Source organism: Nuphar pumila, chromosome 12 (genome assembly GCF_984573655.1).
Source record: "Nuphar pumila chromosome 12, dmNupPumi1.hap1.1, whole genome shotgun sequence".
Lineage (NCBI taxonomy): Eukaryota > Viridiplantae > Streptophyta > Magnoliopsida > Nymphaeales > Nymphaeaceae > Nuphar > Nuphar pumila.
This window is the reverse complement of record NC_143260.1, coordinates 105,965,503-105,978,404: the sequence shown is the minus strand read 5'-3', so window position 1 is coordinate 105,978,404 and position 12,902 is coordinate 105,965,503. Positions and strand designations below refer to the sequence as shown.

The 12,902-nt window shown below is 37.9% G+C and overlaps 1 protein-coding gene across 1 annotated transcript; it reads left to right on the top strand.

The window, feature by feature from the left end:
* The first annotated feature begins 1,239 nt into the window (after positions 1 to 1,239).
* Positions 1,240 to 12,523, top strand: LOC149821474 (calmodulin-binding receptor-like cytoplasmic kinase 2). Its single transcript, XM_089982333.1, has 6 exons — positions 1,240 to 1,585; positions 5,508 to 5,734; positions 7,200 to 7,368; positions 8,875 to 8,964; positions 10,581 to 10,879; positions 11,977 to 12,523. The coding sequence occupies exons 1-6, from the start codon at positions 1,342 to 1,344 to the stop codon at positions 12,196 to 12,198; spliced, it is 1,251 nt and encodes a 416-aa protein (XP_089838459.1). The 5' UTR covers positions 1,240 to 1,341; the 3' UTR covers positions 12,199 to 12,523.
* Positions 12,524 to 12,902: the final 379 nt, after the last annotated feature.

Sequence of the window (12,902 nt, the reverse complement as noted above, 5' to 3'; positions counted from 1 at the left end):
ATACCTTTGAGATTTTTATTTTAAAATGTTTTTTTATATTTTTTTATAAAAAAAATATTTTTATATTTATTTATTTATTTTTTATTACCAAGATTTTGCTGAAAAATGCAAGATTTATGAAAATTTTCAAAATCTCCAAAGTTTTTGACTGCCGATATTTTGCTGTTTTTAACTTTTGTCATTCTAAAACATGAGGACCTTTTTGGTACCTCAGACACAATTTCACAAAATTAATTAAAGGAAAATTTTCACTTAAGGACCAACTTTTACCCCTAATTTCATAAGTGGGTTACACTTTAATGAAATTCTTAATATGAACCAAACTTTTCTTAAAAACTGTCAAATAAGGACATCAGGTCAACAACCATCCATAATGACAAAAGTTTAAAACGACAAAATATTAGCAGCCAAGAACTCACGAGAATTTGTAAACTTTTTGAAAAACTTATCTTTTTTGACCAAATATTTACAATAAAAATAAATTACAAAAAAAACTTTATAAAGAAATATGAATAAAAATTACACTGTTTTTTAACGATACGTGGCTGATAAAAACATAAATATCACATTTTAAACAGTTTTTTATGAAAAACTAAAAAAAAAAAGAGTAAAATATCACAAGAAATTACTGTTTTTGTACTTTCAGGTAATTTCTCGCTATATTTGTCACTATGACATGAGTGTTTTTTAGTTTCTTGTATTGTCACCTGAAAACTGAAAAGTACTTATTTTCATAAAAAAAAAAACTAAATTGTGTGAACTATTTATGATAAAGATCATTATTATAATTTGACTTATAATTGAACGGACAATAATAGATGCACAAAAAGTTTGGCTCATATTTGAAATTTAAGAAACCTGTACCCATATTTGTAATTATAGGCAAAAGGTTGGCCCTTGAATGAAATTTTTCCTTTTGTAATCTGAAATTTGGATGTTGTAAATTGACATATAATTTAACGGACAATAATAAATGCAAGCGCTTGTTTAACAGTTTTCAGAAAAAGTTTGTGCACGTATTTAGAAATTCCAAAACGTTTGGGCCAAATTTAAAAATAAGGGAAAAAGGTTGGGACCGAAATGAAATTCTCCATTAAAAAAACAGTTTACGGTAAAAAATAAATTAATTAGAACAGTAGACTTTATGAGCGCATTGTTCAGGTTGATTGAAAAGAAGCGGTCTTCCCACCATTTCTTTATTTTATAATTTCATCCTTTCTCCGGCTGGTTTTTAAAAAATCCACAGATCGAAATCCTTCATGTGAAGGCTAAGGGCTAAAGAAGACGCGCAATTCCAGTCTTCCGGTGGCGCCTTCGTCGGTGGCATCGGCCGGCTCGGCGATGCAAGGGAGCGGCCGGAGGACTCACGACCCCTTCGGAGACTCGTCATGGACGACCACCGCAAGCAGCAGCGGCTACGACTTCGCCAAGGGCTCCAGCTTCCTCGACGGCCGGAGGAAGCCTGCCACGGCCGGCTCGATGAGCTTTATCTCCGGCGCCATCACCTCGTGCTTCCGCCCCTGCGGGGGCAGACGCGAGTTCCGGGAGAGCGGCCACGGCCTCCCTCCGGCCAGCGATGTGTCCGGTACTCTCTCTCTCTCTCTCTCTCTCTCTCTCTCTCTCTCTCTCTCTCTAGAGATCGATCGATCGATCGTGAGAGGATCAGGCCTTGGATGCGGTTCATCATCCATGCGATGAACGGCAACCCAAGCACCATGGTTGGATATTTTGCCTCTCAGATGGGTCTCATAAAACTTTTCAAAGCCATTCATCCTGTAGATGAACGGCATCTAATGCATAAAAAAAATGAACGACTGTGAAATGAGGAAAATTGTGGTGTTTGGGTTGCCGTTAATCTCATGGATGAACGGCGACGATAACATCGTCCGGGGCGCCTATTACCTGATCCTGTCTCCTTTTTGTCTCGATCATCGCTTTGCTCTTGAGAGCCGGCCTAATCAGATGGTTCCATTTCTCAACTTGTCTGATTTGTCCTTCTGGAACGGTTTTTTTTAATAACCTTTCGAAGGGGACAAAATTATCATTTTACTCTCTCTCTCTCTCTCTCAAAAACTTTTGTGTAGCACGCTTTTTGATCTCTAGGAGTGTCAACGGGTCGGGTTTACCCAGACCCGACCCAAGTTTCTATTAAGACCCGCAAATTTTCAATGTAAAAATCATAAAAAAAATATGATTTTACCGAGTTTGGTTTCAGTTATGGTTTTTCTTATAGTGGACCTGATTAGACCCGAATCCTAGACATGATACCATACCCAAAATGCCCTCAGAGTTTTACGCTGCCAGAACATCCGGCAGAGCCACCGTGACTAGGTTTCTGATCCTGATAGCTGTTTATTAGCGTAAATACAAAAAAAAAAAAAAAAGATCACCATTATCATAGTTGTAAATTTATTGTGAGCCTTCACCGTGATGCTAGTTTGGCTCAGCTTTTGTTACTTGAATGTGGAACTCATCATTTTTGGACTCAGACTCGGACATCTCATTCTCAGGGAAATATTTGTAAGAGAAATTTGTTGTGATAAATTGGAAATTATTTTTTCCTCATAAAATTTTGGAAAAATATTGTTAATATAAAATTTAAATATTAAAATTATATATTGAAGAAAATATATAAAAATATGAGATTTAGACAATATCGTAATATTTCAAGATTAGATCACTTTTGAGTTGGCACCACGCCTGCCACGAGTTGGGCTCATGTCTTGTCAAGTAAACTAGATCAATGCAAGTCAAAAATGTCATAAATAACGGTTTAAAATGTCTATTAATGGGATCATGTGCATCGGTGTGCCAATGAAATTAATGTATAATACATTTGCCATGCTTTTTTTTAAGTACATTTACCTAAAAAATCATTCAAGTGCAATCATACAATTCCTAATGCACCCTATCCTTTAGGATTCTTGAACAAGAGTAGTACTGGTATAAGTGACCTCTTGGACAGGTGTTGAGATGAAGGCACAGGATCAAACCTCACTGGTGCAAGGGTGTGTCTAGATTTCAGAGGTGGGCCACGTAAGGCAGGGTGGTCACGAGGCCTCACCTGTGGAAACAGATCAGGTCATGCTAAACATGAGTGTTTTTGCTCATGCCGACATCTTGGCCATCCGATTTGCATTTTAAAAAGCTCAAAAGTCAACAAAACCACATGGCATTCATCCAAAATGCAAACAGACGGCCACGATGTCGGCATGAGAAAAAACGCTCATGTTCAACATGACCTGATTTGCTTCCTTCACCTGGGTTTTTTTTTTCTTCATCAAGGGTTCCTCGCCATAAAAAAAAAAATACTTGTTGGTCCTAGGACTGTCAACGGGTCGGGTTTGTAGTGTCACCCAACTTGACCCGAACCTGAATTTTCTAGTATGGGTGTAAGAAGTGCCGACCTCAGCAATATACAAGTTGGGATTGAGTTGTGATTTTTGTCAAGTACACAACCCAACCAGGTTTTTCCCCGGATAGCCAACCTGATCCGAGTGTTTTATATGCATTTTAAGTAAAAGTAAACTTCTAAAATTATATTGATCTGGGTTTTGGATTTTATTTTCGTAACTTGACAAAACCCGAACCCATCACTTTGTTGTTTGAGCAGGTTTAGGTACACCCTAATAGGTCCAGTACCAAACCCATTGATAGCCCTGGTTGGTCCTTCATTTTCATTTTAATGAGCCAATCTTATTAAAAGATCACTAATAGCACTAAACTTTTATACCAATGAATTCCCTTTAGGGCACGTTTGAAAGAGAGAAAGATGTAGGAAAAGTGATGCAAAATAGAAAATTCTGTACGCCTTTCAAACCAGAGAGGCTTTTTGGCTGAGAGAGTTTTTCTAAAAAGTACACTTTTGATAGGAAACATTCCTTCATGGGGTGGTGGAGGAATATTTCCTACCAAGATAAAATTTATTTTTACACTCCCCACCACCCATCTCACCACCACCACCACCCACCATCACCACCATCCTCTTTCTCTTCTCTCATTTTTTCACATTTTCCCACTTTGTTTTTCTCATACTACACAAACAAGTGAAAAACTTTCTTTTGGAGAACTTCTCATATCAAAAACTCTCGTAGGCATGACTTTCTTTTTGTATGAGAGTTTTTCTCTCTTCCAAACGTGTTCTTAAATGGAGTTTGTCATTTCTTCCACTCTGTAGGAGGCTTCCTAAGTCCTAAGCCAATTTCATAAGAAAAGAATTTCAATACCTATCGTCACAAAGTGCTATCTCAACCACTAGTGACATACTCTGACTCTGTAAGTTGTTTTCTAGGGCAATTTGTTGACACCAACGTTAACCAAAGTCTCCAATTGATGACAAATACAAACACTCGAAAGTGATAAAATAAGTTGTCCTTATTACTAGTCCACTTGTCAAAGATAGAGATGCAAGAAAAATCTCCCCAAAGGGATTTGATGTAGTGGGATGAAACTTAGGCCGCTAGGGAGGTGGTCTATGTTCAAATTTTATGAGTGTCACCCCTTGCGCAAGCCAAAGTGGTGGGTGACTCTTCGAGGACAAGGGGGTCATTTCTGACACTCAACCTTTCGGCCTGTTGATGTCATTAGCGACTTAAAAAAATTAGCCCTAACCCACATGCAATTTCACGCAAACCAATCGCTAAGTGTGGGATAAATTTCATTTGAATTAAGAAGTGCTTAACCAAATCTCTGAAGACAATCCCATAGAGTTTTATGCTACCAAGGCAACACGGCTAGGTCTTTGACCTTGAGGTGGGTTGTCCATGTAAATATCCAAAAAAAAAAAATCAAGAATGGAAGTAACACCATGCTTGAGACCCTTGAATGGAAAGCCTGTCTTAGTTTGCTTTTGAGAGCATGCTGCTGTCAAAATGCTACATTGGGAGATTAAGGGGTAGATGCCTGACATTTTTTTGTGCTTACCGCGTGCCTACCGAGCTTTGGAAAGATTGTTTCTAAAATTTGACCATACATGTGATCTACGTGTTCGATTTTGTGGGAATAGACTTTTGGATCGTCCTATTCCAACACCAAGTTAGGTTTTTATAAGAATAAAAAATCAATAGCCTACAATCTCAAAAAATAATCAATGCTTAAAAAAAATCAATTTTTTCTCAAAAAAACATGATCCAAATGTGATTTCCTAGTAAATTGATCACGCAGAACACACATCTTGTAGAGTAAAACCCATATCTAAACTCGGTAGGCACATGGTAGGCACAAAAAGGGTCAGCCACCTACCTTTTTCCACATTGAGAATCTAAGCAAGTGAGAAGTAAAAAAAAAAATAAACTTGAAGAAAATGAAGCATAAACTAAAAATATAAATACAAAAATGAAAAACACAAAAATTAAGAGGAAAGGGAAAGGGAAACGCGATTCCAGAGCTTCCAAGCATCACATTTTGGCCAAATCATATATTGTCAACATACATATACAATGTGTCTAGTCCAATTCAAAGCTCTCAAACAAACCCTAATTTTTCATGCAAATGTCATGCCATGCTAGTGTTGAGGGTGAGCAGTGCCAGATCCAGTTCTTGGCAATTCAAGATCCACAGGCAGGAGGAGTTCGAGGGTAGCGCTGCAGGGAAAGTGAGTCTCTCATATTCAGAGATTGCTGGCGCAACAGGGAATTTTTCTTCGGCAAATGAAATTGGCAAAGGAGGTTTCGGCGTCGTCTATAAGGGTAAGCTCAAGGATGGGACACTCGTTGCCGTAAAGCGTGGCAAAAAGGTAATTCTTAACCAATTGTTATGGCAAAAAGATACCTGTATCTAATTAATACATGTTTTCTACCGAGTAAATTGTGTATTTTTTTTGCTTGATTTATCACAATTTACTCGGTCGAAAACATACATGCAATTCAAAGGTCTTAACAAGTGAGTGGTTTTTGGCAACACCATTGACAAACGGATGTTCTTGGCAGCTCCATCCTCAACACCACACTTTAACAAAACCATATTTTGGCAACACAGTGAGAATGGTGTTAAATGCAAGGCTCCCATATTGGGAAAACCATAGGCCTGTATCAAGAAATTCAGACATGTGAAGCCTATTTTTTAAATTAGAATAAAAGGTTGTGCTTAAATGAAAATTTTGCTTTTCATTTTGGGATTTTTTTTTTTTACCTTTAACCGCCTAATTTATGACAAAATTAGGTTTAACCACTTGTGTTTTCAAAACTTTTTGAATATGCGCTTGAGTTTTTAGCATTTTTCTCATATGAGCTTTACAGTACTTTTTTATCATTTGACTCCAGTTGGCTTATTGAAATGACATTTTAATCATTTCTTTTTTTCAAATATTATAATTAAAGTTAAACAAGTGACTTTAACAAGTCCAACTGGCTCTTTAAAACGGCCCTTTAACCATTTTTTTTTTAATGATTGAATGTATAAGCACATCTAAGGTTAAATCAGTAACTTTAGCAAGAAAAATGATACACGGAGATTGAATTGGAATCCACAGTTAATTGGAATATGTAAACCGTTGTGCACCGAGATTTTCACAGGTTTTTTTTTTTTGTTTTTTCTAAAAATTTCAACGTACAGATGCGATCTAGATGCTTGATCTGATTATGATGCATAAGATGGATCTTTTAAGGCTTGAAAATTAATGGCTCAACAATTTAGTAAATATTCAAGCATACAAAATCACATTTCTTGATCCTAATAGTTGATTCCAAGCAAATGGATCACGCCGAATTCCTTTACAGGGTAGGATTTGCAAAAAATCCTATAAAAATCTAGATTCATTTTCTGGTTTAAATGTTTCAGTTTTTCCAATATGCACAGGCTTTTATTTGAACAGTTTTGAGACACAATCAGTAGGTTAGGTGGTTTTTATTTTAATTTATGACCCGAAGAAACTGCACCCAGCACGAAGACCTGGCTCAGCCTGCCATACCAACCGTCGCTCCGAGGCTAGTACTCCTTCCCTAGGGCTTATACTAGGCATTGGCTTGCGCAAAGGGGTAACGCCCATGAGATTATCAGCCAAGACCCCACCCCGCTACGCCAACCCCCCTTGGGGCTGTAAGTTGGGCGGTTCAGCAGCAACAACAACAACAACAACAACTAGGCCTTCATCCCAAAACAATTGGGCTGTATGTTGGGCGGTTGAACAAAAAATTTAGTTACATTTCTGTTTTTTTTTTTTTTTTTACCATGAACATGACCTAGAAATTGCCTTCTTGCAGGGTGTACACGACTACCATTTATCTGCGGAGTTCACAAGTGAAATCCAGACGCTATCAAGGGTGGAGCATCTGAACCTGGTTAGGTTTGTAGGGTACCTTGAGAGCCCAAGCGAATGGATAGTTGTTGTGGAGTATGTCAACAATGGAACTCTGAGGGAACACCTTGACGGTACTTCATTACCACATTCTCTTTCTTAATCTTTAATTTTGACACGTACATATGAGTACAGATCCCGTCATACATTCAATCCTAGTCATCCAACCAACGGTTAAGATTGATCCACATCTTCACCTAGATGCGATGCATCAGCTGGATATCCAGGATCAACATAGAATACTTTGTATCCTATGTCAAAGGATCGGATCCTTTTTGTGTACAGAGGACACTGGATGTGGGTTCAACTTGCAAGTTCCAAAAGGTTTTAAAAAAATATGGGACATGTGAACACGGAATTTTTTAATTTTTATCAATTAAAGATTATTTTACATGTTTTAATATTTAAAAATGAGACGGGATCAGGTCAGAAATACCACCAGACCACCTCTGGATGCCGTTGATCTCATGATGAACGGCATCCAAAACCTTTATGAATGGGATGCCCTTCACTTGGATGGCCCCCACTTTTTTTTTCCAATGTTAGTATTTCGGATGGACGGCATCTGAATGTTTTAGAATGAATGGCTCACAATGAACTTGTTCTTCATTGTTTTGTTGGGTGCCGTTCATTTTTAAGATGAGGTGCCAATGCTGTCAGTATCAGTTTAGGACTCGGAGAATCGGCTGATTTGGACTCACTGAATCGGCTGATTCTTATCTTCTTAACATAAAAAGCATTAATAAAATATTATTGAGTTATTAAAATATTCTAAAACATATCAAAACATTTTTTTAAATATTAAGAATCGGCTGAAGGCTGAATCTGCCCTTATCGAATTGAGTTTGGACCGATACGATACTGACAACACTGAATATTATTAAATATGACAAAAACCATTATAGTTATTAAAATAATGACTGTAAGGATCCGTGTCCAAATAATCAATGCGTGACAGCTTGTGTCACGAGAGGACACGGCAGCCAAAATGGTGTCCTTGTGACTAGGGGTGTCAACAGGCCTGTTTTACCTGCACCCCAACCCGGCCGTCGGGTATGGTGATAAATACAAAGACCCAGGTCCAAACCCAAAGGTTCGATTAATACATAGACCCGGGAATAAGTTGTGAAATTTTATACCAGACCCGAGTTCTGATTAAGACCCATAATTTTCAATGTAATAATGATAAAAAAAAATATGGTTTTACCGGGTATGGTCCAGGTTTGATTCATGTAGTTTTTATCAGGTTCGGGTATGTTTTTTCTTATAGTGGACCCGATTAGACTCAGGTTTGGACCCGATACCGTACCCGAATCTGGTTTAAGTGTGGTTTTACCTGGATCCAAACCAAACCCGACCCGACCCGTTGACACCCTTACTTGTGACATAGATATATACCTTTGTTATGTTACAAATTATTAGTTTAAAATGGTCTATGATTGTTTTTTTTTACATGAAGAGACCACCCCCAGGATCAGAGACCTAGCCCCGCTAGCTTTGCCTGCCATACTTACAGTCGGTGTCCTGACTGCATAAAACTTTGTGGGCTTAAACCCTGTGATATATAATTGTGATGCCAGGTTTACGTGGTGATGGGCTCGAACTTGCTGCTCGTCTAGACATCGCCATTGATGTGGCTCATGCAATCACCTACCTTCACATGTATACAGGTTCTGCTACTCGCACTCTTAAACTTCATTCATCAGTGTTTGGTTAAAGAGGAATTTTTCCTTTTAAGAATCTCCAAGGGTTTTATTGTTTTGAGTCATAAATTCAAATTTTGGTTTTGGAAGTAAAACCAAGTTTGTGCACAAAAGCTGGTTTTTAACCAGGTTTTGGGCGTCATCCAAATGTCTCATTAGTTTATTACAAGTTCAAGGCGATAAGAGTTGGGTTCCTTTTTTCTTCTTTACTTTTATTGAAAAGTATGCTTGGCATGAAGAGATAATGACTGATTAATTATGATATCCAGTTTGTTGGTTTTGTATGTCACTTAGAAACTAATTGTGGCTCATAATCACAATTCCCATTCCCGGAAAAATCTCGGGAAAATAAAAGCTGCCTGTATTTTCAAAATCTATTTTTTCTTGAAAAAACAAAAGAAAAGTACTGGTCCATACAAAAATATAATATATTCAATATATAAAACTAGAGTAAGCATGTAAAGAACAAAAAAAATGCAAAAGGTCATTTTTGAACTGCTAGTATCACATTAAAAAGCAGATAATTTCAAAGAGGTGGTTTCTTGGGGATATGTTTTTAACAGCAAAATTACGGCCACCGCCACCATGATAAAATCGCAATATTTTTCATAATTTTGTTATATTTTGCAATATTTTCATAATCACATTGGATGTAAAATGTATCCTATCATATGTGAGATGATATTCGTTTTCAATCTAGTCTAGTTGAGGGATCGGAGAGATTGCAGTAAGTCTTCAACAATGGCTCTATACAATCACATAGGGCTTTTTTTTTGTGAGCACATTCTAGGCAGCGCTGTTGCGTGGTGAGCATGCAGTGACCTGCTTGACAGCCACCCATATTGACACTTTAGTGTGGTGTCCATCTCGAGAAATGTTGATACTAATGCTCGTCAGCAGAGGAGCTGCATGCAGTGCCCCATGCAGCATAAAAAATACATCTTTTTTTTTTAAGTCAAGCTGGCTTAAGCAGATCCCTACCAGTTATACAACTATACCATTGGGTTTTGAACCTGTAGCATCCCAACACAAGGTGACGTGCAAGCTGGGGTTAGGCAGACTCCTACCAGACAAGTGGAGCCCCCTTAGTAAAAAAAGTACCTCTTTTTTTTTTTTGAAAGGCAAGCTGGGGTTAGGCAGACCCCTACCAGTTATACAACTATACCATTGGGTTTTGAACATGCAACATTCCAACACAAGGTGACATGTACTAGCTGCTCCTACCAGACAAGCGGAGCCCAGTTGGTAAAAATACCATTTTTTTGTAAAGAGAACTTGACCAATATTGTCAAAATAGTATCTGACCCAGAATCGATTCAGGGAATCGGCTGATTCTGATTATGAACCGAATCGGGCTGAATTGGCCAATTTTTAACCAGCAGATGACATGTATTAGGGAAATATTAAAATAATTTTAAAAACTATTTTAAATTTTATTTACAAATACGCTGAATCAGCTCAATTTCTTATCAATTTTCTACCAATACGGGCCGATTCGCGCGACGATACTAACATTGAACTAGACATTCATGTAGGTATAACCACTAACCCACCTCTCTAAATTGACCTCTTCTTGCATGCAGATCATCCTGTAATCCACAGGGATATAAAGCCATCCAACATCCTCTTGACTGAGAAACTAAGAGCCAAGGTGGCAGATTTTGGGTTTGCTCGGTTTAGCTCAGATGACCCAGCAGCAACCCACGTCTCTACCCAAGTTAAAGGAACAGCAGGATACATGGACCCAGAGTACATGAAGACCTTACAGTTGACTGAGAAGAGCGATGTGTACTCCTTTGGTGTTCTGCTTGTTGAGCTAATGACCGGAAGAAAGCCCATAGAAAGAAGAAGAGGACCCAAAGAAAGGATGACTGTAGACTGGGTTTGTGTTTCTAACAGACACACACATGACACACACAGCAGCAGTGTAGGGATGTAAATGGGTCAGACTCGGCCAGACTTTAGGCATTACTGAGTCTGAGTTAATTGGATCTGGATTCAGATTCGGAGACTGGATGAGGATCAGCCAAAACCGAGTCCAGATCCGACTTGCTTGAAATCCAACATTCGCATGTGTCGATTCGGATTTTTCTTGGATTCGGATGCAAAACTTGATTTGAATCTGTATCCAATTATTACCTGGATCCCATTTTAGCTACTAAATCCAACTAAACGGGTTTCAAACTTAGTCAGATACCGGTCCAGAATACTAGCTATTTACATCACTAGACAAGTGTTTCCTTAGAACGCCTTTTTTTGCTAGGTCCAATAAAAAAACCATGGTTGCTTGTGTTTTTATGCTTAATATGAATCCTTAAACTCGATTATCATGGCTTATTGAACTCTATATATACATATAATCTGACATTAAACTAGTTGTGTTTACAGTTATATTAAAACCATTCAAATATCCTCAAAAAAGTAAATTTGATGTATTCAGTTATTTTTTGTCAAAGGTGTTTGACTTTTTTTCAAGTTAAAAGGCCTAGTAAAAAAGTAGACCTTTCTAAAAGTACCCTTTTAAGGGTATTTCAATAATTTTATAGTTTAATATTAGATTAACCCATGTATGTGTGTGTTTTATTTGGATATTGAATGAAAAAAACTTATCTCAAACATGAAAAATACCTAATGTAATTTAGACCTTTCACTGCATAAGAAATAAACACTTACAACTACGTTTTTCTTTTGTTTTTCTTTTTGTTGGAGCTAAGGGGAACTCACTGAAATGGAGTCCTAAGCAAGAGCTTGGATTTTAATTTGACTTCACATTATATGCAGCGCCGCCGCATCCTGGACATGTAGCGACATGCTTGACAGCCACCCATCTTGGCATTTCACGAGATGGGTGTGGTGTCCCTCTCAAGAAATGTTGAGATGGATGGTCAGCAAAGCAGCATGCTCATGCATAAAAATGACCTCTTATAATTTTAGGTTGGTATGACCTAGGCTAACTCGCATCTTTGGGTTGGTTCTTAGGCAATGAGGAAGCTCCAAGATGGGCATGTGGTTTCAGCAATGGATCCAAAGTTAAGGAGGAACCCAGCCTCAAATGTTGCAGTCCGGATGGTTTTGGAGTTGGCTTCCAAATGCCTGACGCCTTCAAGAAGAGAGGACAGGCCTACAATGAAGGAGTGTGCTGAGATATTGTGGGGCATTAGGAAAAACTATAGAGAAAATCAGTCCCCTCAGCTTCTTTAGTCTCCATCTGCTACTCCTCCTAGTGATTTTGCCATAACCAGTCCCACTAGTTCCATTAGAAAGTGGTATCCCATGTAGTAAGTGGGTCATGTGTCAAGCTGAAAGCCTAGGATCGAATCCCTCTGCCACATGGAGCGACTGCTGTTCTGGTAGGGGGTCCGCCTAACCGCAGCTTGCCTTTCAAAAAATAAAAAAGAACTGTTACCTCTTAGAGAAACATATGTGCAATTCTTTGTTCAAGAGAAAGAAGTGATGGTTTTTCACTGCAAGCATTTGTAGTATTTATAAGTAGCAATGGTTGTATAAAACATTGTAAATTTGGGCATTATTGGGGTTATTTTGTTGTTTTGGTTTACTATCATGTATCTTATATTATTCTTGCTTCTTTATATCATTATCAGTTTGATGCAAATTCACTAGCCACTGTTTAGGGTTTAGGTTTTAAGATTTAGGGTTTAGGGTTTAAGGTATAGGGTTTAGTAATATATTAAGGATTTAAGGTTTAGCATTACGGTTTAGTAAGATATTAAGGGTTTAGCATTACGGTTTAGTAAGATATTAAGGGTTTATGGTTTAGGTTTAGGATTTAGGGTTTAGAGTTTAGGGTTTAGGTTTAAAGGGAGGGTTTAGGATTACGGTTTAGGTTTAGGGTTTAGGTTTTATGGTTAGGGTTTAGGGTTAGGGTTTAGGGTTTAGGTTTTAGG